Source organism: Quercus robur, chromosome 11 (genome assembly GCF_932294415.1).
Source record: "Quercus robur chromosome 11, dhQueRobu3.1, whole genome shotgun sequence".
Taxonomy (NCBI): Eukaryota; Viridiplantae; Streptophyta; class Magnoliopsida; order Fagales; family Fagaceae; genus Quercus; species Quercus robur.
Window position 1 is genome coordinate 36888980 of NC_065544.1, and position 26697 is coordinate 36915676.

The 26697-nt window shown below is 33.7% G+C and overlaps 2 protein-coding genes across 2 annotated transcripts; both read left to right on the plus strand.

The window, feature by feature from the left end:
• Positions 1-10189: 10189 nt before the first annotated feature.
• On the plus strand, positions 10190-16213 carry LOC126706607 (cyclase-like protein 2). Its single transcript, XM_050406144.1, has 6 exons — positions 10190-10663; positions 12571-12615; positions 13288-13360; positions 13681-13778; positions 14941-15011; positions 15494-16213. The coding sequence occupies exons 1-6, from the start codon at positions 10246-10248 to the stop codon at positions 15620-15622; spliced, it is 834 nt and encodes a 277-aa protein (XP_050262101.1). The 5' UTR covers positions 10190-10245; the 3' UTR covers positions 15623-16213.
• On the plus strand, positions 15503-25724 carry LOC126706605 (cyclase-like protein 3). Its single transcript, XM_050406141.1, has 8 exons — positions 15503-15632; positions 17168-17282; positions 17613-18030; positions 18985-19029; positions 19820-19892; positions 23563-23660; positions 24889-24959; positions 25465-25724. The coding sequence occupies exons 1-8, from the start codon at positions 15604-15606 to the stop codon at positions 25588-25590; spliced, it is 975 nt and encodes a 324-aa protein (XP_050262098.1). The 5' UTR covers positions 15503-15603; the 3' UTR covers positions 25591-25724.
• The last annotated feature ends 973 nt before the right edge of the window (positions 25725-26697 follow it).

Below are 26697 nucleotides of genomic sequence, written 5' to 3' on the forward strand. Positions count from 1 at the left end.
GACATTCATCTCATTTGTAACACGTTTGGGAATGGCATTGGTGATCTATTGGGTACCACTAGGAGAGATGGTAGTGTATATTTTTTCAAAGTAGGCTAGTCGAAATACTGTCTTTGTCATCGCACCATCTGCCTTCATCGTTCCACAAGCCTAAAATTGTGTTCTTCTTCCTTCTATTTGATGCTCTAGCATGGAAGAATTTTGTATTTCTATCTATTCTATACTAGTGAATTTTGCTATACTGATGCCACAAAATCTCCTCACTATTTAGAAGGTCATTTATTTCGTTCATAATTTCATTAATTGTTGCCCCATGAGAGCCATTATGATCTTGGGCAGTGAGGTTGTTAAGAACTTTCCTTTTTTCCTGGATTTTCTTTGGAATGTTGTCAATCACACTTTTATTCCATGAAGTTAATTTTGTTGTGCGGCGGCTAAGATTGGAAGCGATCCCCTCCATAGTGTTCAATGAGCTGCTCCCATTCCAAGCAGCTTCAATGATCTCATGATAGTCTTCTCTTTTTGCCCACATGGCTTCAAAATGGAAGCAGCGTTTTCTGGTTGGAGGCGAAGGGCAGGAGTCTGTAATTCTTAGGAGGCAATGATCTGAGGTGGACTTAACTAGGTGGTGGACCCTGGTATCTTTGAAATGGTTGAGCCATTCTGAGTTGGCAAAGGCTCTGTCCAGTCAAAGGCAGACTCTGTTACTACCTTTTTGCATATTGCACCATGTGAATTCAGGATCGGAGAAGCCAAGGTCTTGGAAGCCATAAGCATTCATAGCATTTCGAAAGCCTTTTGTTTGCCTCTATGATCTCTAAGTTCCACTTGATTTTTCAGAAAAAGATAAGATTTCATTAAAATCTTTGCAACAAAACCAGGGTAAAGAATATTGGGCATTTAGATAAGTGAGAAGGTTCCAGGATTCCTTCCTCATGTGGGATTCTGGATGACCATAAAAGCTAGTAAATCTATATTTGAAGCTGCTCTGTTGATCAGTGATAGTGGCATCGATGTGGTGTTGAGAGAAGGATATGATTTCCAAATTGATTTTCTTTAACCAAAGAAGGGCTAAGCCTCCACTTTAGCCTTGGTTGGGGACAATTAGGCTGTTAGAAAACCACAATTTGAATTTATTTTCTCCATATGCTTTACCTTTGATTTAGTCTCCACCAGGAAGATGATATAGGGATTCCATTGTCGCATGTAGTCGCGCAATGCAAAAACTGTCCGAGGGTTCCTAATTTCCTGGCTGTTCTAACATACATAATTCATTGTGCCCGGCGGTGCTGACTTGTAGCCACCGTCGATCTAACTAGTGAGGCAACTGAGCTTGCAAGGAGGCTTTCATAGTGCCTTTTTTTTGGGGGGGAGGGGGGAGATTTTCTTCTAAATCAACTGAGAAGTCCAACTTACCTAGCATTTTGGACCCTGACAAGTCCTTAATGGTTTGCATGGAAGCTCCTTGGGCCTGTTTTCCTTTTTCCCAAGCTATCCTCTTCCAATTACCTTTGCCTTTAGGTTGCTTGCTTTGACTTAGGCCTAGTGGAGTATTGGGTTTTTTCGTGGGGGTTATAATCTTAGTGGTGGGCTTTAGAGGGCTAGTAACCTCTTGGGCCTCGCAGAGGAGTGGACTGAGAAGGCCCACAAGTGAGGACTCATCTCTGGCTATTTTTGCCCAAAGCTTCTATCTTGTGCTGGTCACGTGAGAGACCCTTCAATTGAGGCAACGTGTCAACGTTCTCTGTCAAGTCACAACTCCAATTTTCCACTGCCTATGAGATAGACCCATTGATCCCACCAAACTTCTCGAGCGCTGCGTTGTTTCCATTTTGACTACTATTTTGAATTTCTGTCCTTGCCTGTCGCACTGATTCCGGGTTTGATGAGTTTGTCGTTGCCGAAGCTGATCTTTCACTTGACTTTCTTGATCTCTCTTCATCAAAACCCCAACTGTTATGGGTTTTGGATTTTTCAGAACCACCCTTTTGGTTTCCACCTGCCTTCATCCAATTCCTGTATTGCTTGGGAGAGTTGGGAGTGAAGGGGTGGCTTGGATAATATTTATCGTCATAACCAAGCAATCCACATTGGAAGTAAAAGGTAGGGAGTCTCTTAGAAGGTGACCCAAGTCTTCCCACCTTCAAGATTTACTATGTTACCTCCTCTGTGGAGAGGTTTGTTAAGTGGTAAATCAACTCGGATCCTCATGAATCTTGCTTGCTTAGATAACCAAGACCACTTTTCTGTCTCGATGTAACAACCCAAGCTGTTCCCCAGATCTCTTCCAACCTCCTCTGACAAGTTCTCAAAAGGGAGCCTCCAAATTTGAACCTAGAAAGGCTAGTGGGTGAAATCTATGCACAGGAGCAGCAAGTTATTATCAAAGTTCCAAGGGCTGTTTCTCTCGACCCATTCCATCTAGTATTCTGAAGTGAACTTGAATAGGAGAATATCTTTCCCGACATCAACTATTCTTAGTTTAGAACCCATCTTCTAGGCAGCCCTAAGAGTGTTCTTTAAGGTCCATTGTTTCTGATGTCTGTCTAATAGGAGCTTACCGAAGAGGCTTAGAGCACATTCTTCCATGAGGTTTGATCTGTTCATGGTTGTGATGAGAATGTCTACTTCTTCATCCATAGTGAGGTGAAGATGTTGGAGGCCCTCAATCACATTCTGGTCCATTGAAAAGATGTAGAGGGTAAAGGCTTTGGGGGATTGGAAGTGAGCACAGTGGGGTGTCTGTATAGAAAGTGAAAGGAAGAGCCCTTAAGAAGAGAGGGGAGACTCGAGGGAGGTCAAGAGGGAGGGGCTCCTACATGGGGAGAGACCTAAATGTTTTAACTTCCTTTATTTTGTCGTATCATTTTCAGAACATTAAACACTGACAGGTAAATTTATTGAAGTTATATTATTATTTTTTGGTTGAAGTTCCATCACAGTGAACTATGTACGTAGACTATAGTTTTGTCATTAATAAGCTATTGTTATTGATATTTATCCGTTTGGCATTTGATTTTGATATCATGAGAACCAAAATCGTTACTGATATTCTTGTTCTTTTGCTAGTTATTAATCTTACCAGTGCAAATTCTTTCTAAAAAGAAAAATCTCTCTAGTGCAAATTAAAGGTTTATGAACCAAACTCTTTTCTCTTAGAAAGAAAAAAGAAAAAAGAAAAAAAAAAAAAAACCAATCTCTCTCTCTCTCTCATTTTTAATGAAAGGAAGTTCGTAACTATCAGTGTTAGTTCTTTTATTACAAAATCTATACAAAGATCTCCTATTTTAATATAATGTTAAATTACTAATTTTTTTGAAAGTTAAAAAATTATTGTGAAATAGTAAATTTAATCATTTTTTTTAAATCATTTAACAATAGATGCAGTACCGTAGTAGTCGTCTTCTTCTTGTTATTGAAAAATTAGTTTTCATTTTACAATTTTGGCATGGTAATTCTTTTGGTATGCATGCCCTGCACCTGAAACACATTTTCAGTGTAGATTATGCTATGTATATTTCAAAATTTCATTTTAAATTAGACCGTGCTGCTGCTTTTGGTTACTATAATCCGAGAAATGTGATATGGAAAGTGGCATGTGGTTAATTGGCATATATCTAGCTACCGGTGAATATATATATATATATATATATATATATATATATTTTGAGAATCTAGCTACCGGTGAATATAAAAAGTGAGAGATGGGGAAAAGGATCAAATAATGTAGTAATAAATGATGATATTTCTGGACAGGCCAGAATTAATGGCTTGTTTTGTTTCATTAAACAACCTTTTAACCCTTCAATATTAGTTTTTTTGTGAACTAAAAATAATTTTATTTTCAGGCGGCTAATGTGGAAGGAGTTTGACTCAAGCTATGCGGGATTCACGACTGATGGTGCTGAGTGGTTGGTAAAGAACACAGATATCAAACTTATTGGTAAGACATAGATTGTCCTTTCTATCAATTTGGAGCTACTTGACAATAAGATTAATGTGGGCTTCTTTTGCCCCTCAAAGCTGCCTTGAGCACCATGTAGCTTTGACTGCTTTGTTGGACACTAGAGCTCATTTCTTCTTTGTTTGTATTATACTCTCACGTCTTAAATTGTTGGTCCAGCATTTCATTTTATGATATATGTCTCAAAATACTGTCCTCTTTAAAAAGTTAATAAATAAATTTTTTAACTTACCCTGTACTTTATTTAAAAATTCAATACTATTCTTTTTCAAGAATTTAAATTAATGAGAGTAGCTTTGGAAATTTTTATTTAAAAATTCAATACTATTTTCAAGAATATAAATTATGTTTCCACAAGGTTTAATTGAAAGCCAACATATTAAATTATGTTTCCTTAAAATGTTGGACTTTCTAAACATGACCAATAATTTGGGATGGATCATGAATATCAATTGGTAGCGCAATCACCATTTACATTTTTCACTTATTTTATGCATTTTGACGATATTTAATATAAATGTACATGATTTTTTAGCATATCAAAGATTTTTCCACGTATTGGAGGAAATTATTAATTTTTTATTTATTTGTATAGAAGTATTTGAAGAGGACTTAGATTTAGTTTTTAAGTTTGAACGACTTGAATAAAAATTATAAAATATAAAATGAAAAACAATATGGATGGATTTAAGCTTTATTAATTTATATATTTAAAATGGTCAAATGAAAGATGTTATATTAAATCTATAGTATCCCAAGTGTATTTGTTAGAGCAAAATCCTCTAAGCTCAAAATCAATTTTTTTAATTTTTTTTTTTAATTTTTAAAATTGTTAAATCCAAATTCAAGCTAAAAGTATCTAGTGTGCTTACTGCTTACAACAATTTTACTTCATATATTTATATAAGCCCTAACTTTGTCAACCTGCAATCTATCATGATGCTCTTTAACGTTTTGTTTTTATTATATTTCAAAGCTTATTTAGAGGTAACTGTAAGCAGATCCAGCAAGCAATGATTTGGTTCTGATGGTAATGACTTGTAGAATCATTACTTATTTCCTAGTGATTTAAGGATTCTTGGGGCCACAGCAAAAAACACATGAATCATATTATATATCCATTACTTTCAACTTTTGGGGCATGGATGGATACTTATATGCTCTAATCCCCAGGCATTGGCTCTCAATTATGTTTCATTCAATCTTCCCATTCCCTTTCATACCCCATTAGCATTCTCAGCTATAATGTCATTCTGTTACACTAATTTTTCTGCTATGAAATATAGGTCTTGATTACCTAGCGGTTGCTACTTATGATGATGCAATTCCGGCTAATCTTGTTTTTCTAGATGCCAGGGTAAGAAATTAAAACTGTCTAATAAATTAGGCTTCTTATATCTGATCGATACTTTTTGCAGCTACTTATATATATATATATATGTATATTCCCTTATGTATATCAGAGAATTTGAGAGAGCTTCTTGTAATTTTCAGCTGGCATGTCTCTAACCGTAAGTTTCATAATTTCCATGCAAAATTTTGATGATCAATTGAGTAGAAGGATTTTTTTTTCCCATCCCTAAAACAATCGAGTAGAAGTTGCATATTCTATTCAATTTGCTACTATTTCCTGAATTTTTTTCACTAGTCATCTCTTGACATTAAGGAGATTGGATTTTGTTGCATTGGTATTTAAATATAATGCGGGAAAATAAGATTGACACTCAACACTAACACTATTAAAATGGTTCAGGAAATCGTTCTTGTGAAAGGTGTAAAGCTCGATCACGTCCAACCAGGAATATATTCCCTTCATTGTTTACCCCTTAGGTTGCCTAAAGCTGATGGATCACCAGCAAGATGTATTCTCTATGTTTCATATTGTTTTAGTGATGTAGTATCGCCATTACTGTGACTTTATTAGCCATGTGATGTGTCTTATTCCTATGACTTTGTAAGCCATTTGATGCGTCTTGTGTTTGATGTGGAATAATTCAAAGTGTTTGGTGTGTTTGTCACTTCTGTGTTTGCAGAATTTACATGTTCTAGTTTTATCAGTTTGATGGTGTGCTCGTTCAAAGTGGTTTAAGTTGTTGTAGAAAACAGTAGTAATCCTACGAGATGTTGAGTGCAATAAGGCACCACCAAGTACAGGTCTAGTATTCATGATAGGATGAGCCCAAGCGATATGCAGCAAAACCCATATTGACAACAATTTTACCATTCAGGATTTGTAGACTGAAAGGGAAATCATTGCAAATTTAGAACAGAATCACAGAGATTATTTTCGAAATTTAAAAGTGCCAAATTCGTTTTGATAAAAGATTGACATAAAATATATTGAGAAACAATATATTTTATTGAATGGCTACTAACTTTATTTTTGATGGTATATTTGTTCTTGACTAGTATATTTTCAATTCTTGACTTTAAAAAAAAAAAAAAAAAAAAAAAAAAAAAAGAAAAAAGATTCATACTTTTTGGTCCCCTGAGCTATGATTTTTTATTTTTTATTTTTTAAGCCAAAAATACACACTAGGCTAAGCCGCTAAAGATGCTGCAATGGAAGGTAATGTGGCACTTGCTGCCAACCAATGAAGCTTTGAGGGAGAGGTTTCCTCTTTTATCCATAGAATGTTTTTCTATGTAAATCTAAATATGAACCATCGGAACGTGTGTTTTTGAAGTGCCCCATAGCAGTGTAGTGTGGCCCTTGTCGACATGGCCTCTTCAACTAACAAATTTGGGGAGTCTTGAGTATTATAGAATGGGATTGGGGAGTATGGGAATTATGGTATTTGACAAATTCTAAAATCTGTAGGTTGGGAATTTTACCTACATAATCTAGGAGCACAACTTTTTGTGTCATAACTTTAATGTTGTGGAGTGAGTGGTGGAAAAAAAGTAATGAGTTCATGTGAAAGGCGATAGACATCGGATTACAATTTGTCACATAGTTTTAATGTTGTAAAGTGAGTGGTGGAGAAAAAGTAATAAGTCTGAAAAGTGATAAATAACATATTACTTTTTTTCACATAGGATAGTTGTAAGAAAGTGTATTATATAAATGTTGTGGGTTTAGAATAATTGAATTCCACACCACATAATCAGATGTGCCTTAGCTGTTGACCTAAAATGTGTAGCCTTTGAAAGCTATTCAACAACTGGTCATGCATGTTCTTTAATGCCTGTTTGGAAATTGCATATTTTTGGTAATTTATTTGCATAATATGAGACAAAAAGTTAAAAGTTAGCTTATTTTCAAAAAACTAAAAATTAGATTATTTAAAATAAAACTGAAAAAAAAAAAAAATGGTGCGGGACTCACAAAAAATATATAAAATAAATTTTGTTTATAGTCACTTCCTAAAATGATGTCTAGGAAATCTTGTGAGACATTTTGACTTTGGTTTGTGGGCTAGAGATGATCTCCTTTACTTTTGCACTTGGACTTGGAAATGAATTGGCCCATTGCATAGTGTCTTGGGGTGCTTTTATAATAACTCTGGGCCGATTTACTAACTCTAACTTGACTTTGGTAATAAATTCTCAATTGTTATTCAACCAAAAATATAAAATAGCAACCGTGACGCAAATACCCAACAACTTTTCATTACATTAATTTGTATAATATATATGTTATCATCTATTTGATTACAGTATTATTTTTAAGTGAGCATGATATTATTTTTAAGTGAGCACGATCTAATGTGGGCCAACTCTTCAATTACATCAATAATTAGGAGATTTAGATCTAGATGCTTTTGTTGGAAACATAAAAATATAAAATATAAAATACAATTCAACTTACTCTATATTTTAAATAATCAAGCACATAAGTACGTAATTTATATTTTTGGGATATATATATATATATATATATATATGCATGTGTGTAAATTCAATAAGTGGGGGATTTAAACCTAGATGCTTTTGTTGGAAACATAAAAAAAAAAAATACAATTGAACTTTAAGACTATATTTTAAACAATCAAGCACATAAGTAATATATTTTTTTGGGTATTAGGTTTCCTTAGAGTATTTGTTAATGAACTTATTTTAGGAAAGTTTTGATACCAATTTTATGAGAAATATAAAAAAAATGTTAAAAAAAAATTACTTTTTATGAGGAAGGAAAAAAGTATCCTAAATGAATGCTCTTAAGTTATCTATTATCTACTTCAAGAAATTGACTTAGTGGTTCCTAAAGTCTCATGGTATTCATGAGATTTTAAGTTCAAAATCTCTTGTTAGCATTGGGGTCATCTCAAAGGAATTATTCCCTGTAATAACTTGGTGTGTATAAGACAACGGACAACACATGTCCAAGGAAATAATTAGATATTGAAAAATGTTTAAATAGCATTGTTTGTCAAAAAGAAAGAAAGAAAGCCATTTTCCTTTTTTATAAAAAATCTTAAAAAAAAAAAAAAAAAATCATATCTACAGTTCTAGACTAGAGAGGGGCAAGTCAATAACTAATTATAATGTAGTTTTCTCTCCGCTTCACATTGATAATGTACCTAGACAAAAGACAAAAGTAAAGTACCAGTACTGAAAATGTTTAATGATTTTACTGTTTGCAATTGGACGACAGAGGAATGTACGTGATGATTTTTTTTTTTTTTTTTGTTCTTTTTAAAGTTGAAAAGAAAAAAAAAAAGAAGAAGAAAAAGAAGAAGGTGACGATGAAAAATGATGATTTTTAGTTTTGTCTATATTTATTTATATCTAAAAGTTGAGGTACAGTATTTATGGTTGCTATGCTTTTGTTAAGTCACATCAGTGACCATATTATCCCCTTAATTTTTTACCTTTTATTTTCTCTTTCTAAGCTTTTATTCTCCCAATTCTATTAAAAAAAAAAAAAGCCTTCTTTTCTCTATTTATCTATTAGTCTACATTAACTATTACACTTCCTTCTACCTTTCTCCTTACTCTTTACATTTTTATCTTTCCACTACTCTCTACTTTACCTCTTTTATCTCCCCCATTACTCTTTACTTTATTGTTACACTTCTTTCATCATTTTCTCTTTCTTATATTATGATTATTCTTCTCTCCATTTTATTTTGTATAAATTCGATAACATTTCTCTTATTCAATCCATATTTTCCAAAAACAAAAAAACTGTGAGTACTCTCTCTTTTTACTTTCTTGTGAATTTTTGTTCTTTCTTATAATTCTAATTAAGGTTGATGAATTTTTTTTTTTTTTTAAATATGCGTTTTGGTATTATGTTTTTTTTAATTTCCTATTACAAACTCTTCTCTCTCCCTTTTATAGCTTTGATTGAATTTTAATTTGGGTTAATACTTAGTTTTTTTGGAAATAAGAATTTGAGTTTATGTCAAAACACAATCTACATGGTTATGAATTTGAATATGCTTACTGATTTTTTGAGTAATAAATTACTATAAAGTTTATCTTTTATTCCTTTTATTTCATTTTAATTTTGGTTAAGATAATATTGTAATTTTGTAATGAATTTTTATTATTATGATAATCTCATTATTCCTTAAGAGATGAGAATTTTGAATAATAAATTTGAAACTTATAAAATTTAGTTGTATATCAAATATAATACACTACAATAGAAGTTAGAAAAATATAGTTCATCTTAAAAAAAATATTAATTAAACATACAAAATATAATGGTATGATATACTTGTACTTTGTAGAGATAAAAAAAAATATATATATATATATATACTTATAGAAATCTTTAAAAAAAATTAATATTTGAAGTAATTGTTACTTTTTATATATTATACATCATTACATAATATTTATATATTCTTACACATTGCATAGATCTGCGACTAATTTTAATGAAAGCTATTACATTTCAATTAAAAAAAAAATTTAAAATAAATGTTCGCACATCAATTTACAAAGTCATTATAATCAAATTTATAATATCTAAACATCACTTAAAAGTCTTTCAATAATTAATATAGATACATCAGTAAAGTAACATAATTTTTTTTGTTTATTTTTCTTAAAATTTATTTTTAAAATAATAAAAGGTCTAATAGCGGATTATAAATAAGCAAATTGTCTTAATTTGCAGCCGCACGCCACCTGAATTCAGACTGAAACAAAGTTTTCAAAAACAATGGAATAGCTTTCACAAAATTCAATCCACATGGATAATATAATATAGTAATGGATTTATCTGTCAACAAACCAAGAATAAAAAAACCAAGAAAGAAAGACAAAGAAAACAAAGCAGCCTCTATATATAATCTAGTTAGTTACTTTGGCAAAACCATGAACCCATGATCATGATCATGATGATGAACAAAACCAAACCCCATGTCCTCCATCTCCTGCTAGTGCTATCGTGCACTTGGGTGCTCACAGTTTCTGCTACCAGCGATGCCTATCCCAGCGTCTCCGACTGTGGCGTCGTAGACGAGGTAGCCGTTCCAGTACGGAGGGAAGTGTACGGAGAAGGTAAGATATTTGACATAAGCCACAGGTACAGGGAGGACATGCCGTCGTTTCAATCGGACGATGGGCTTGGCCAGTTCCTGTGGCTCCGCTTGTCCATGAAGAACGGCTTCATCGTCAACGTTTCAGAGCTCAAGTTCTCTACTCACTCCGGCACCCATGTCGACGCGCCGGGCCATGTGTTCGACCACTACTATGACGCTGGCTTCGACGTCGACTCTCTCGACCTGGAAGTGCTTAACGGTAGGTCTTCATCGTATTAGTAGCATGGTTTTAAAAACCGATATGGTTAAAGAACTGGTGATTCCTAGTTAAACTGGTTGAACTAATCAGTTCGGTCTGATTTTTAAAACTATAGTAATGATTAGCGGTGTTTATTACAAACTCGTTGTTATAACTGTATAGACATTTTATTTTTTGTCGTGGTATTTTTATGTTTTTGGTATTTTACTGTTTTAAAGTAAAAGTATCTATTTTCTCGAAATAAACGAATATTTTGGGCTAAAGTAAACTTGTAGTCATAATTTTATTTGACAGTATCCTGGGTTTCTAAAATTTTCTAATCACACTTTGTGTGGCATTCAAAGTTATTTTCCCCTTATGGAGAAAGTATTTGATCAATTATTATTTCTATTCATTTCTACTAGAATCATTATTTGAAATTGGTTACATCACGTGAGATGGACGTGCCTGCACACTTAATTACAACCATATATCTCTCTCTAATTCTACTGTTTGAACTAAAAATTATTAAGTTTTAGTTCAAACAGCTACTTCATGTCATGTGATATTCAATATTCTCATATATATAAGATATAACTAATTTTCATAATAATTTTAATGATAAATGAATGGAAATAGTTGACCAGTACAATTGAATATCAAGATAAGTACTATGACTAGTGACAACTACTCTCAGAATTTGGATTTTTAGGATAGGAGGTAATTGATCAATTAAGGACAACAAATCATAGGGGTTTCTGTTTCTGCAGAATTTTCTGTCAAATCTGTAGTTAGTTCTTGTTTTGCTTCCTTAAGTGCTATGGCTTGGCCTTTTATTGTCAGGAAGCGTTATGTTTCAGACGTACACTTGTATACACTTTTCATCACTCATTAATACAATTTCTATCTTTTATCTCTAAAAAATATATATTTTATTCCTTATTTTACAGTTACTTTTATGATTTTTCTTTTTCTTTTAGGAAAATCAATTTGCTTATTACGTTTATAAATCTATTACTAAAGCCTGTAAACCAAGTTATCTATTAGATATATTGCGACAATCTAGACATTAATTTTGGATAGAGAGAGTGTCGAAATCTATATGTGTTTAATAAAGTGGAATTCAATTGAAAAAATTCTCACACTAGACATTCGGGAGGAACTACCAAATATTTTTAAGGACATAGGTGATTGAGACAAAAGATGAGCTACACTTGATTTTCTTGGCTCAATAATCTATGTGTTTAATAAAGTGTAACTCAATTGAATTCTCATACTAGACATTTGGGAAGAAGGTGTAGGTTATTAATAATCATATATATATATATATATATATTTTTAGTAATTGTCACCCATGATTTAAATTTGAAAAACTACAAATTCTCACCTCAGTTTAACTAAAATATTAAAAAGATGGAGAGTGATGTGGAATGTAGACATGGTGAATGGGATTTGCAGGGTCTACTCTATTCAGAAATTTGTTCTAGCATTTAACATCTCTTAGATTTGCACAAAATCTTTTGATGCATAAACATTAATGGAGGGTTATTAGTGGAGTGGGGATGTTTGAAAAAAGCTTTGGCATGGGTTATCTGATCCATTTTGCTGGATGAATCTTATACTCCTTGCTTATAATTATAGTTGGCTAGAGTAAATTTGGGGACATGAGAAGTGCATAATTCATCTTAACCAAGGCAATTTCCTGCTTTGAAGCTTGAAGAAATCATGTTAAGATCCTTGTACATTGCAAAATTCTAGTTCAAGAAATTTTAAAGGGCATCTGAAAAAATTCTACTATTTATAACATCTTCCTTCTCTCAATACTTTTTGTTGGTTCTATTTTCCCTTTACATTGGAACTCATCTCCTACATACAATAAATTGATTAATTTATGTGACATTGATGATTATTTATGTTTGCTTTGACAGGTCCTGCGCTGTTAGTTGATGTTCCAAGGGATAAGAACATTACTGGTATGTTCTCTCTTCTTTAATTGAGACTGATTTTACTCTGCTATGCTTGTTGCTTTCTGTTTCAATGGCCATAGCATGTTCATAATCGAGCAATCTCGTGCATCATTTTTCAAATTTTAGTGAAGATGGATAGAGAAGATTGTGGAGTGGGACCATAGTGATTTGATAAAAGAATGCACCCTAGTGTACTGAAATCAATTTATAAATAAGCTTGTTTGTGCCAATCCTCTTTTTCATGCCCTGAATTACTGCCTATTCCTGGGATTTGGGTTGCAAAGTATGGGGTGATACCTGTCATTTAATCATGGCTTCTCTAATGTTTCAAAGATTAAGAATATTTCTGAAACTACCAAAATAATAGTTGTAGTGTTGAATAGTTAGTTATATACACATAATATGCTTTGCACATGAATACAAATTTCGCATGGTCATTTGATTAATTGAACTGCCTCATCTGATTAATTGCCTGTGTGTGTACAATGAGAGAGCATTGTTTAATTAGACAGGTTGCTCAACACATATCACGATGCAACAAATTGAGTTTCTGAACCATGAAAAAACATAATTATTTTGATAAGAACATTTTGTGCCTTTTTTGTTTATACATTTTATGCCTTTTTATATTCTTTGGTTTTGGGTTCATTAGGCCTTAACAATGTCCACTTGATACAGCTGAAGTTATGAAGTCCTTGAATATTCCCAAGGGAGTTCGTCGTGTGCTTTTCAGAACATTAAATACTGACAGGTAAATTTATTGAAGTTATATTTTTGTCAAAGTGCCATCATAGTGGACTGGAGTTTCAAACTATAGTTATGACATTCATAAGGTACTGGTTCAGGTCATTTTATTATTTCATTCATTATTGTTTGCTCTTTTCACTTCCTGTTCATGTTTGTAGTGCCCCTTTGTCTGTAGATCTATTTTCAGGTTAGGGGCAAAAGAAAATGCAGAATCTTAAGAAGTCATAATAAAATAGATTTTTTTTTTTTTTTTTTTTTTTTTTTTTTTTTTTTTTTTTTTTTTTTTGTGTGCGTGTTGTGAATTAAAACTAATTTTATTTACAGGCAGCTAATGTGGAAAAAGGAGTTTGCCACAGACTATGTGGGATTCACGAAGGATGGGGCAGAATGGTTGGTAGAGAACACGGATATCAAACTTGTTGGTAAGACACAGATTGTACCTTCTATCAATTTGGAGATACTTGACAATAAGATTGTGGCCTGCTTTTGTCCCTCCAAGTTGCCTTGAGCATCTTGTGTCTTTGTTGGAAACCAGGGCTCATGTCTTTTGTAGTTGTATAATAGCCACAAATATCAATTGGTAGCTCAATCGCCACGTACATTTCATGCATTTTGACTATATTTAATATGTACTTGATTTTGTTGCATATCTTTGCTGTTTTTCAAACTATTAGCATTGAAGGAAATTATTAATGATTTATTTGGATGGAAGTATTTGAAGAGAAGATTTACATTTAAGTTTTTAGTTTAAGGGACTTGAATAAAATATAAAATGGAAAGAACTTTTTATTGATGAATTTCAAGGACGGATTGTGGATTTGAGATGATTAGGTGGAATATCTTATTTCAAATCTATAAGACTAGACTCACCCTAGAATCCAACCCCCCGCCCCCTCCCAAGCGTCTATTAGTGTCACTTTGTGTACAAAAGCACCGCGTGATATAGCAGATAGTTTTCCTCTTGTGCCTTGCAAGTTGATGTGCATATTTGTTTCTTATAATAAACCGTTAAATTCCACAAAAAGCAGCAAGTATGTGATCTTTGATCATTATACTGTGAGGTAAGTCATAGTGAATCAGTGATCATGCCCTTCCACAAATGTTTTTAGATTCCAATGTAATGGGCATGATCACTACCAAATATATATATATTTTTAAAGATATCATTCTTCCTTCCTTTATTACTTAGCATTTTTAGAAAACCTCCTATCCAGACAACCATCTACCACTGCAGATAGACCGACACTTGTGCAATGTTCTGTATCTGTTTTTCAAGTTTATTACTAGTTCTATATGGGAATTACTTCTACATGCACATGCACCTATTAACTTGACAAGTTATTCCAAACATGAAGCTTAATTTACTTGGTTGCTATGTGCTAAACCATTAATTTAATTTTGGGATGGTATCTTTTCATTCAATTACATTTATTCTTGGATCCATTAAACCTAATTTTTAATTATCTGCACTAAGGGGGAAATTGTGTTGAAGTCCCTCTCTGTATGTGTGTACACTATTTCTGTGCTATGATGTCATTGTTTTTTCTTAGTTGCACTAACCAATCTTTTTGGTATGAAATATAGGAGTTGATTACCTAAATGTTGCTACTTATTTTGATGCAATTCCAGCTCATCATGCTTTTCTTGAAGCCAGGGTAAGCAAAATTATATGATGAAATAGGCTTCTAATGTCTTTTACTTTTGGCAGCAATTTATGTCCTAATACTTTTTTTTTTTTTTTTTTATGGGATATTTCCTAATACTTGTTCCTACATAAATCATATCCAATAGGTGAAGTTTCAATCAAGCCCCCTTTTTTTTCTTCAGAACTCTCCTTTCATTTTATAATTATTTTGTATCTGTAAAATGTGCACTTCTGATTATCTGGCTTGTATATAATATCGGAGAATTTTAGTAAGATTCTTATATTTTTCAGCTGTCCTGTCTCTGGCCATAATTTCCATGCAATGTTTTGACGATCAATCGAGTAGTTTAAGTGATTCTCTTAAAAAAAAGAAAAGACAAAAAGAAGAGTAGCTTAAGTTGATGGTCTCTTCTTTCTCTTTTGTGTGGGGCGGGTTCAGAAGGATAGGTGATAGAATTGACAATCAACACTAACACTGCTAAAATGGTTCAGGAAATCATTATTGTGGAAGCTGTGAAGCTTGATCACTACATCCAAGCAGGAATATATTCCCTTCATTGCTTACCCCTTCGGTTGCCTACTTCTGATGGATCACCAGCAAGATGTATTCTCATCAAATGATATTTTACATGTATGTTTTATATTGTTGTAAGAGATATGGTATCACCAACTGTGACTTTGTAAGCCATGTGATGTCTCTCGGGGGGCCATGGCCACCCTCTGACCCAATGGGAAAATAATTGCAATGGTGAGGAAGGTAATTGAAAGGAGTAAATATATGGAAGAAGTAAAGAGGTGGTGGGAATTGAACTTTGGAAAGAGGAAAGTATTAGGAAAATAAAGATGAAAAAGAAAAAAGAAAAAGTTGGGTTAATTTTGATGAAATGGCGAGATGGTTGGCAGGATATATATATATATATATATACCTCAAAATGCCACGTGAGTGTATAACCATATATTATTGATATTGAAATATTATGTTTCAATGACCAAATCGAAATGGCTATGGAATTATATTCAAAACATTGGTTGGTGGTGGTTGATAGCACCAAGTTTGCCAATGGGATTTGTTTTAGAACAACTAGTCGCAGGCCCATGCGTGAGAATAAGTAATTATTTTGTAATTGTAGTATAATGTATAATTTTTTTCTTAAAAATTTATTGAAGATAATTTGTTCTTTCTAAAAATTAAACAATTTCTATTTGATCTAATTAGGTCTACTTTGGTCCCATCTGTCCAATTTGATCCACTCATTCAATTTTAGTTCCCTTTGGTCCATTTTGGACTTATTGGACCTTAAATTGATTCTTTTTATAGATTACATTTTCAAGTTTAGCTCAAATTTTTTTTTTTTTTTTTTTTTTTCATAATTTTTGGGTTGAAAAGTATGAAATTTTATTATATTTGGGCTAAACTCTTTAGTTTTGAGTTATTAAAAAAAAAAAATAGACATTAAAATTTTGACATATGATTCATAAAAATGCAATAAAAATGATATTACTGTATATTCAAAAGTCCTGTTCGGTCCACTACGGTCCTATTTAGCCCATTACGTCATTTTCGGTCCACTTTGGTTTTATTAGGTCCACTTTGGTCCTATTCGGTCCATTCTGTGCATTTTGATACACTTCAAACCTATTCGGGCCATTCAGTCCTCTTTGTTCTTATTCGGTCCATTCTGTCCATTTTGGTTCTCTTTGGTCCACATTGGTCCTATTCCGTCACTTCGGTTCACTTTGTTCCTATTCGGTCCATTACTTCTACTTTGGTCCTAATCAGTCCATTCTTTCTTATTCGTTCCACTTTGGTCCCCTTCGATCCTGTTCGGTCTACATTGGTCCACTATGTTCTATTCGGTCTTATTCAGTCCACTTTAGTCCCCTTTGATCCTATTCGGTCTACATTCGTCCACTATGTTTTATTCGGTCTATTTCGCTCTTATTCGGTCCACCTTGTTCCCATTCAGTCCTATTCTGTCCATTCAATCCACTTTGTTCCATTTGGTCCAATTCAGTCCATTTGTGTCTACTTAGGTCCAATTTGGTCTATTTTTGTGGACTTAGATATATGGAAAAGACATTTTTAGGTTGAGACCACTTATTTTAATCTATTAAAATTATTAACCCATGATACTAATTATATTCATTGTTTTTTTCTATATATAGTGGCCAGTGGGGAGGATTAGTGGTGTTCCAATTACAAATATGTCATGTGCAACAAATGATATCATTAATGCTACACTATCGCTTGAATCCACCCTTTTCTTATTCATTGGTACCGGTATGTTTCATAACTTTTTATAAATTTATAGTAATAAATTTCCGAATACCATTTTTTTTTGGGGTGTTATTTTTAAATACTGATAAAGCACACAACACTGGTCGATTGAGAATATAATGAAAGGTCATTATCGTTGTTGTGGCTGTGGATGAGAAATAAGCAAATTGTCTTTGCAGGCATCTGAAAAGGTTGAAACAAGTTAAAAGTAACCTTAAAACTTCAAACACAACCGAACAGTTTTCACAAAAAAAAAAAATTCAATCCATAGATAACAAAGCAAATATATATATATAATTTACATTGATTGCCCATAACTTTTGTACACTGAAGACTGAACACTTCAGAAAAACCATGATGATGATCAAAATCAAACCCCTTGTCCTGCTGCTAGTGCTATCGTGCACATGGGTGCTTACAGTTGCGACCAGTGATTCTGCCTATCCCACCATCTCCGACTGTGGGATGGAGGAACTCGTCCCTGTAAGGAGAGAAGTGTACGGAAATGGTAGAATATTTGATATAAGTCACAGTTTCAGGGAGGACATGCCGTCCTGGGACTCCGTGGATGGGCTAGGCCAGTTCTTGCGTCTCCGCCACTCCATAAAGAATGGCTCCCTAGCCAACGTTTCCGAGCTCAAGTATTTCTCTGTTCACTCCGGCACCCACGTCGACGCGCCAGGCCACGTGTTCGATCACTACTTTGATGCCGGCTTCGATGTTGATACGCTTGACTTGGAACTGCTTAACGGTAAATAATCATCCTAAAGTTGTCTTTCAGTTCACATGATGAGGTGTCTGTTAAGTACGTACCAACTAAATTCAAAACAATTTCGTTATTAAAGCTATGTTAGATATTATTATTATTTTTGACTAAATTACAATTTATACTCTTAAAGTTTGATATAAGACGGATAGGAATGTGGAATATGTAGATTAGAATTGGTGGGTCTACTCCACAATGAAATTTGTTCTAGTTGTTTAACATCTCCTTGGTTTGCAAAAAGAAGTTTTTGTGATGTTTGAAGAAAGCTTTGGCATGGGTTATGACCAGGCTGTCTGATTTTGTTAAAATTGGTGGTTTAGTGATTAAATTTACCATTTTGTATTAACTTATGCTTTTTATAACAAACGGTAGTTTATAAGATGATGTATCTCATACACCTTGCCTAGAGAGGAGTGAAGATGATTCTGAACTATCCTTGTTTTTTTTAATCTAATCCATATAAAAAAAAAAAAAAAAAAAAATTGAGGGACTTGATAAATTCAGAATTCATCTTTAACCAATGCAAATTCTTACTTGGAAGATCCTTGCACATTGTAGAATGGGTAAATCCTCTTTACATACACCTTGTTACACATAAACGTACACACATTTCATTTTTGAACTAAAGTCGTGTCTTGAAGCTATAATTTTTGTGCGAAACGTTTTGAATTGAAATCATGACTTCAAGACACAATTTCAGTTCAAAGATGAAATATGTGTAAGTTTGTGTGTATAATAAACTGCTCTCTTACAAAATTCTAGCTTAAGCAATTTTAAAGGTTCATCCTTTTTGGCATCTAAAAAATCCTACTATTTTTAATGTCTTCCTTCTCTTGTTTTTTGTTAAATTTACTCTTTCCGTTAGAACTTCATCTCCCTGCTTACAATAAAGTTGTTAATTTACGTTACATTGATTGTTATTTATGTTTGTTTCGATAGGTCCTGCACTGTTAGTTGATGTTCCAAGGGATAAGAACATTACTGGTATGTTATCTCTTCTTTGATTGAAACAGAGCAATGGCTGTAGCATACTAGCATGTTACTAATCGATTAATCTTGTGCATCAATTTTGAAATTTTAGTGAAGTTTGAGAAGATTGTGATGTGGAACCATAATGATTTAAGAAAAAAAATTATGTACTGAAAATTAATTTATAAATAACTTATTTGTCACCTCCTCTGTTCCAATCCTCTTTATCATGTACTGAATTACTACCTATTCTTGGGATTTGGGATGCATAGAATGGGGTTCAAACCTGTCATGTAATCATGGCTTCTCTAATGTTTCAAAGTTTAATCTTCAGTTTTGCTGCTCTGCACTAAACAGCCATCTCAGTAAGCATCTCACATTAGAGTTGTGCTAGATAGAATAACAACTCAATAATTCAGTGAATGATCTGATTGGCTTGTCAGTTTACACTAGCCATAAGCAGCAAATATTGGTTCAAAAATAGATAAAAATTACTGTAACAACTCAAGAATTCAGTGAATGATCTGATTGGCTTGTCAGTTTACACTAGCCATATGCAGCAAATATTGGTTCAAAAATAGATAAAAATTACTGTAGTTTTTTGTTTTATGAGACATGCGTACATTTCAATAACTTGTTTCTTACTGCACACGTGTATGTGTGTACAATGGGAGAACAGTGTTTAATTAGATGGGGTGCTCAACATATATCGTGATGTAACAAATTGATTTTCTAAACCATGAAAAAACATATTTATTTTGTAGTTTTGGGTATATTAGGTTTTAATAAAGTCCACTTGACACAGCTGAAGTTATGAAGTCCTTGAATATTCCCAAGGGAATTCGACGTGTCATTTTCAGAACATTAAATACTGACAGGTAAATTTATTTTAGTTATATTGTTGAAGTCCCATCATACTATCATAGAGGACTATGGCCCAATTTTAAACTATAGTATGACATTCATAAGCTAGTGTTAGAGATATTGGTTCTTATTGGAATTTCTCCATTTGACATTTGATATAATGAAAGCCAAATTTTTATTGATATTTTTGTTCTTTTGCTAGTTATTGTTTTCCAGTGCAACAGGTTTATAAACCAAAATCTTTTTGCTGCACTGGGTTCCGTATTATAATTTTTAATGAAAGGAAGTAAATGTCATAGTTAGTTCTTAGTTTTCATTACAAAATGTATGTTGCGCTTAAGATGGCATCCATAAAAGTCATCAAGTTAAATCTGATCTTACATGTTTTTTAGATGCTATACCTTAGATTTCATTTATGATTTTGGCATGCCTGCACCTTTTCAGTGTAGATTAAGCTATGTTCTTCAATCTTTAATTTTAGATTATACTGTGCTGCCGCTTTTGGTTACTACTATAATTGGTAGATATGGTATGGAAAGTGGAATATGGTTGGCATCTAGCTACCAATGAATATAAAATGTGATAGATGGGAAAAAGATTGAACAATGTAGTACTAAATATATCCTGTAGAGTGTAGTGAATAGAATGTGATTAACATTTAGCTATCAATTAAAGCAAAATATGATGTGAAGCAGATAAACAATGTAGTTCTACAAATGTCTATGAAAAGGTGGAAGATTATCCCTTACTATGTTTCTCTTTTTTTTGAAAGAATCAGTCATTTCATTAACAAAGATTAGAGTTCAAACACCAATACAACAACCATCAGCTAGCTGCAAATTAACCATGTACAAACAGAAAACCAACCGCAGAAACTATCTGCAAAAAAGAGCTGCAGGCTTGCAGCACAGCTAAGCCCAAAAACCACAATATGTGAACAGCAAAGACAGAAACCAACCCCACCTTTAGAGGATCCAGCTGGGAATAACAAACTATCGCATAAAATACCAACAAAAGGACACTGATCAGTCCCAACTTGCGGCAAACAGACATACAAGCTTAAAAGCCTTAAAAACTAGTGATGCAATCATCCTCCATTTACAGCACGGTACACAATTTAGAATTGAATTCTTGAACATATTCTTGCCTTCAACTCTACCTTTAATGTCATTCATTATGGCTCTAATAAGTTACTCTTCGGCATACAGCCTCTTAGCATGAAGAATTGCATTTCCTCAACTCCAAAGGTGGTATATAGTTGCCCACCTAGCTAATTACAGAGCACAGCTCTCAATCCCCTTCCCTTTAGGTGTATTACACTCCAATCAACTAAATCCTGCCAGCTGACTTTGGGATCAGACAGTAACCATAAGCTCATAATGGATTTCCATACTCTTTTAGTGAAGGGGCAATGAAAAAAGAGATACAGAACTTGCAGAAACAACAAAATTTGTCTACCATAATTCCCCATTGGATCATTCTATCTTTGTTTAGCATGACCATTTATCCTATGAATGAGTGCCTAGGAATAGCTAGATTAAACCACAGTAGGTTTCACCAATCTCATTCCCTGTTACAGCACACACAAATTTAGGAGATGAGGACCATAAGGCTTTATCTTCATCCTTTAATTCAACCAGTTGCAAGCCTCCAAATCCAAAATTTATCTTTATGAACAGATGCAAGATTAGATTCAACCTGACTGGCAGCATCATAAGCCCTATGCTGTAAAACTCCATCTGGATATTATAAATCAAGCTATATAAGATCTTGTTTCCATCCTCCATCTAATACCTCAAGAATTTTCTTGCTTCACCCGAGTTCAAGGATAGTTCTCCATCCCAAGAGCTGTCTTGGGGGATTTTATTGGTTAAGAAGCATCTCCCTTTTAAGAGACAAGCATGAGTCCATGCTATCCATAGGGAATCTGATTGGGTGAAGAGGTTCCAAATGTGTTTTATGACTGTTGCTTTATTCCAGTCAGCCAGCCTTTTCAAGGCTAGATCCCTCTTACTTAGGAAAACATACCCGGGTTAGTCTAATACCCCCTCTGGAATCTTCCTTTCCATGCCAAAGGTAATGGCTAAAGCAATGTTCAATTTCAACAAAGATTTTGAATAATGTAAAGTACAGATTGTAATAATTGGAGTCTTCTGGAAAAGTAAAAGTTTCTGGTGGTCCAAGAATTAATTCTAGCTAGAATCTTATCAAGAAAGGGCTGGCAATCCTTGAAACTAAACTTACCAGGGATTAATGGCATACCAAGATATCTTACTAGAAGGGAGCCTTCCTTGAATTGAAGAACCTCTAGTATTTGCTTCTTTGAACTGTCAGAAATAGATGAGCATAATACCTCACTTTTGCTTGGCTTGATACAGTCAGAGATATATTTGAATTCTTCAAGGGATTCTTAATATTATGGATTGAAGATAGATCAGAAACAGAAAATATAAGGAGATCATCAGCAAAGCTAAGATGAGTAATCTACAGCCCTTTGCATTGGGGGTGATATTTGAATAGACTAGATGATAGGACTTTGGATTTGAACAGCCTATTAAAGGCTTCCATGGCAATAACAAGGAGGTTGGGTGACAATGGGTCCCTCTGCCCCGGTAACTTCCTGCCATTGAAATAATCCACTAAAGATCCATTGATTGCTATTAAGAATTTAGGGATACTGATGCACTCCTTAATCCATTGGACAAACCTTGGAGGAAAACCAGCCACCATTAAACACATGAGGCGAACATTCTAGTTGAGTCATAAGACTCTTGAGATCAGCTTTAATTGCACATCTGCCAACCCCTTGTTCCTGTAGTAGTTCTTTACTAACTCATGGGCTAATAGAATATTTTCAGTTATACTTATACCTTTAATGAAGACTGTTTGGTTTGAATCCACCAGTTCTCCCAATTACTCTCTTCATTTGTTGACCGATACGTAATGCACTTTTAGATGACATTACAACAACCAATTTGCCTAAAATCAGTGATGGAAGAGGGGTTGGGGTCTTTAGGAATCAGTGTGATAACTTTGAAGTTCACTTCCTTAAGCAGCTTGCCAGTATTAAAGAAGGAAGAAACAATCTCAATAAGAGCCTCTTTACTGTATTCAAGGCTTCCTTGAAGAACTTGTCAGTGAAACCATCAGGTCTAGGTGCTTTGTTTCTCTCCATACTGAAAAGAGCTTGCTGGATTTCGTGCTTAGTCACATTCCTATGCCAGCTCTTCACGGATTCAGGTATTTGATCAGAGAACAGTAAAGCCACCTTACTTATCATCCTTTTCTCATTCACAGTGGTGCTTGAACCCAAAAATTTATTATAGAAACTGCTTATGTGCTCCTTAATAGCATTTGGATCCTCCATACTGGTACCATCATTATCAAGCAGGCATTCGATTTCATTCCTAGCTTGCCTTCCTTTGACAATGCTGTGGAAATGGGCATTAGCCTTTTTTTTTTTTCAATTAAGTATCCTTATTTAGATAATGGTAAGATATAGTCCAATTCAGGTGGTTTTATTTTTTCATCCGTTGTTCTCTCTATTCACTTCCTGTTCATGTTTGTAGTGCTCCTTTGTATGGACATCTAATTTTATGCTAGGGGCAAAAGATATTGCAGAATCATAAAAAGTCATACTTAAAATAATTTTTTTTGGTGAACTAAAACTAATTTTATTTTCAGGCGGCTAATGTGGAAAAAGGAGTTTGATACAAGCTTTGCAGGACTGATGAAGGATGGTGCTGAATGGTTGGTAGAGAACACAGATATCAAACTTATTGGTAAGACAGAGATTGTACTTTCTATCAATTTGGAGCAACTTGAAAATAAAATTATTGTGGCCTTCTTTTGTCCTTGCGAGCTAAGAATTTCTGTGTGCTTAACTTACAACACCTTTACTTCATATAGTTATATAATTCTTACCATTGTGAACCGGCAATCTATCATGATGCAACTTGACTTTTCGTTCTTATAGTTTAAACCTTATTTAGAGGTAACTATAAGCAGATCCAACGAGCAAAGATTTGGTTCTGAATGGTAACGACCAGTAAAATCATTAGCTAATTCCTGGTGATTTAAGGAATCTTGGGGCCACGGTAGAAAACACAGGACTCTTTTATCCATTACTTTCTGCTCTTGGGGCATGTATGGATAGTTATAGGCAGAAATTACCTTGCATTGGGTCTCAAGACTCTCAACCATGTTTCTTCCAATCTTTCATTTCCACTGCCCCATTAGCATTCTCTTAGAATCCCCCCCTTTCTTCATAGGTCAAGTTGTCTATCCGCCTCATTTTATATACAAATGCATTAATAATATTGGTCTTATGCCTTGCAAGTTGATGTGCATATTAGTTTCTTATCATAAACTGTTCAATTCCACAAAATAGCTTTGAGTATATTAAAGTTCGAGACAATTTGGGAATTTTGATATAATTCTCATTCATGAATAAATAATAAAATTCTGTTATAAAAAAAGAAAAAAAAAAATTCTATTCTTTTACACAAGAAACAGAGCAACAGAAATGAAAACTAATCATATCTAACGGCTACTAAATCTGGAAAACAGGATCCACTATCTAACTAAATAGATGAGCTGCTTACACGTGTCCATCTTTATAATAGATAAATATTATACTAAGTTACACGTAGTTTAACAGAAACTTAAATACAATCTACAAGTCCTGCACCAAATGCAGAATCTTCTTCACTTTCAATCTACATGACTAATTTGATCAATCCCTCAATAGTATGTGACATTTTATCATTACGCTGAGGTAAGTCACAACTTTCACAAACTTTTGGAGATTCCAATGAAAATGGCATGACAAGTACTTTAAAAAAAGAAAGAAAGAAATCATTCCTCCTTCCAGGGTAGGTCATTATATTTTATTTATTTGTTTGTTTGTTTGTTTGTTTTTTATTTTTTATTTTATTTAGCAGAAAATGACCCATCTTCAAAGGTAAGTCACCTGGTTGCACTAACCCATCTTTCTGCTATGAAATATAGGAATTGATTACCTAAGTGTTGCTGCTTATGTTGAAGCAATTCCATCTCATCTTGTTTTACTAGAAGCCAGGGTAAGAAAAACTGTCTGATGAATTGTGCTTCTTCTATGTTTTACTTTTGGCAGCTATTTATTCTCTTAATACTTGTTCCGAAGTAACTCATATCCAATAGGTGAAGTTTCATTCAAGCTCCTGGAATTAGAAAATTTTCCTTCGTTTTTCAGAAGAACTATCCTTATTTTGTAATTGTAGAATGTGTAATTTTGAATATATGGCTTGTATATCAGAGACATTAGTAAAGTTTCTTGTATTTTCAGTTTTCTTGTCTACGAAACCAAGTTTCATCATTTCCATGCAATGTTGATCAATAGAGTAATTTAAGTATCATAATATGTTCTTCCACTTTTGTTTGGGATGAGTTTGAGAGGATATAGGTGATAGAATTCAATTTGCTAGAATATCCTGAAATTTCATCCTGACATTAAGGAGACTGGATTTTGTTGCACTGGGGTCGTATTTAAATTAATGCAGGAAAATAATATTGACACTCAACACTAACACTGCTAAAATGGTTCAGGATATCATTCTCGTGGAAAGTCTAAAGCTCGATCACATCCAACCAGGAATATATTCCCTTCACTGCTTACCCCTTAGGTTGCCTGGTGCTGAGGGGTCACCCGCAAGATGTATTCTCATCAAATGATATTTTATATGTATGTTTTATATTGTTGTAAGGGCTGTAGTATCACCACTACTATGACTTTATAAGCCATGTTATATGTCTTGTGTTTGATGTGGAATGCGAAGTGTTTGGTGTGTCTTGTGTTTGCACTATAACTTTCTTGTCCCCTTTTATCAGTTTGATGATGTGCTTGTGCAAAGTGCTTAACAAGTTGCAGGAAACAATAGTAATCCTTAGAGGTGTTGAAAGGCACCACAAGAACAGGTTTACTACTGGAGATAGCCAGATAGGACGGGCATATATATATATATATATATATGAGCGGAGCACAAGGGATATGCAACAAAAAAACCCAATTCGACCACAATTTTGCATAAAGGTTCCTATCAATTGCATAATAAATACTTCAATGACTTTTGATAAGTAATAGTTTTGGAGAGAGAGAGAGAGAGAGAGAGAGAGGGTAGCAAATAAGAAGAAAATGACAAAAGATAACGAGGAAGGAAGATGATAAGGTAAAGAAAAGAAGCCTTTAGTAGGTGTGGATGGTTTAAAACTTGAAGGTTATAATAGAGGGCATTTGTATCTTTTTCTTTCAACCCAGGCTTACAGAGTTGACCATAATTAAGTGCTTCCAGGTCATCTCAGACCTTGCAATTGCCCCCAATTCCTCCTCATTTTCTCTCCATTTTGGAGAGGTTTTAGGTAGGCTTTGAGTAAAGCTAGTATGAGCCTATCATTTATAACTTGTCATCTTGATGGTTATGAAATTTTTGTATCTATAGAGTTATTGTAAACTTACATGTTAATGTGGTGTTTCTTTTTGATAATTCGATAGTTGAGGATGAGAGATTTTGAACCTTGAATATTTTTGTGGGAAACATTAGAAGGTGCCAACTAGTTAAGTTACAAGGCTCTTGGCGTTAATGTGGTATTCTAACGAATACATTCAGGGTTTAAATCCCTCCATCCTCAACTATGGAATTTAAATTTTTAGGTAGGCTTTGAGTAATGCTACTATGAACCTATCATTTCTAACTTGTCATCTTGATGGTTTATGAAATTTTTGTATCTATAGAGTTATTGTAAACTTACATGTCAATGTGGTGTTTCTTTTTGATAATTTGA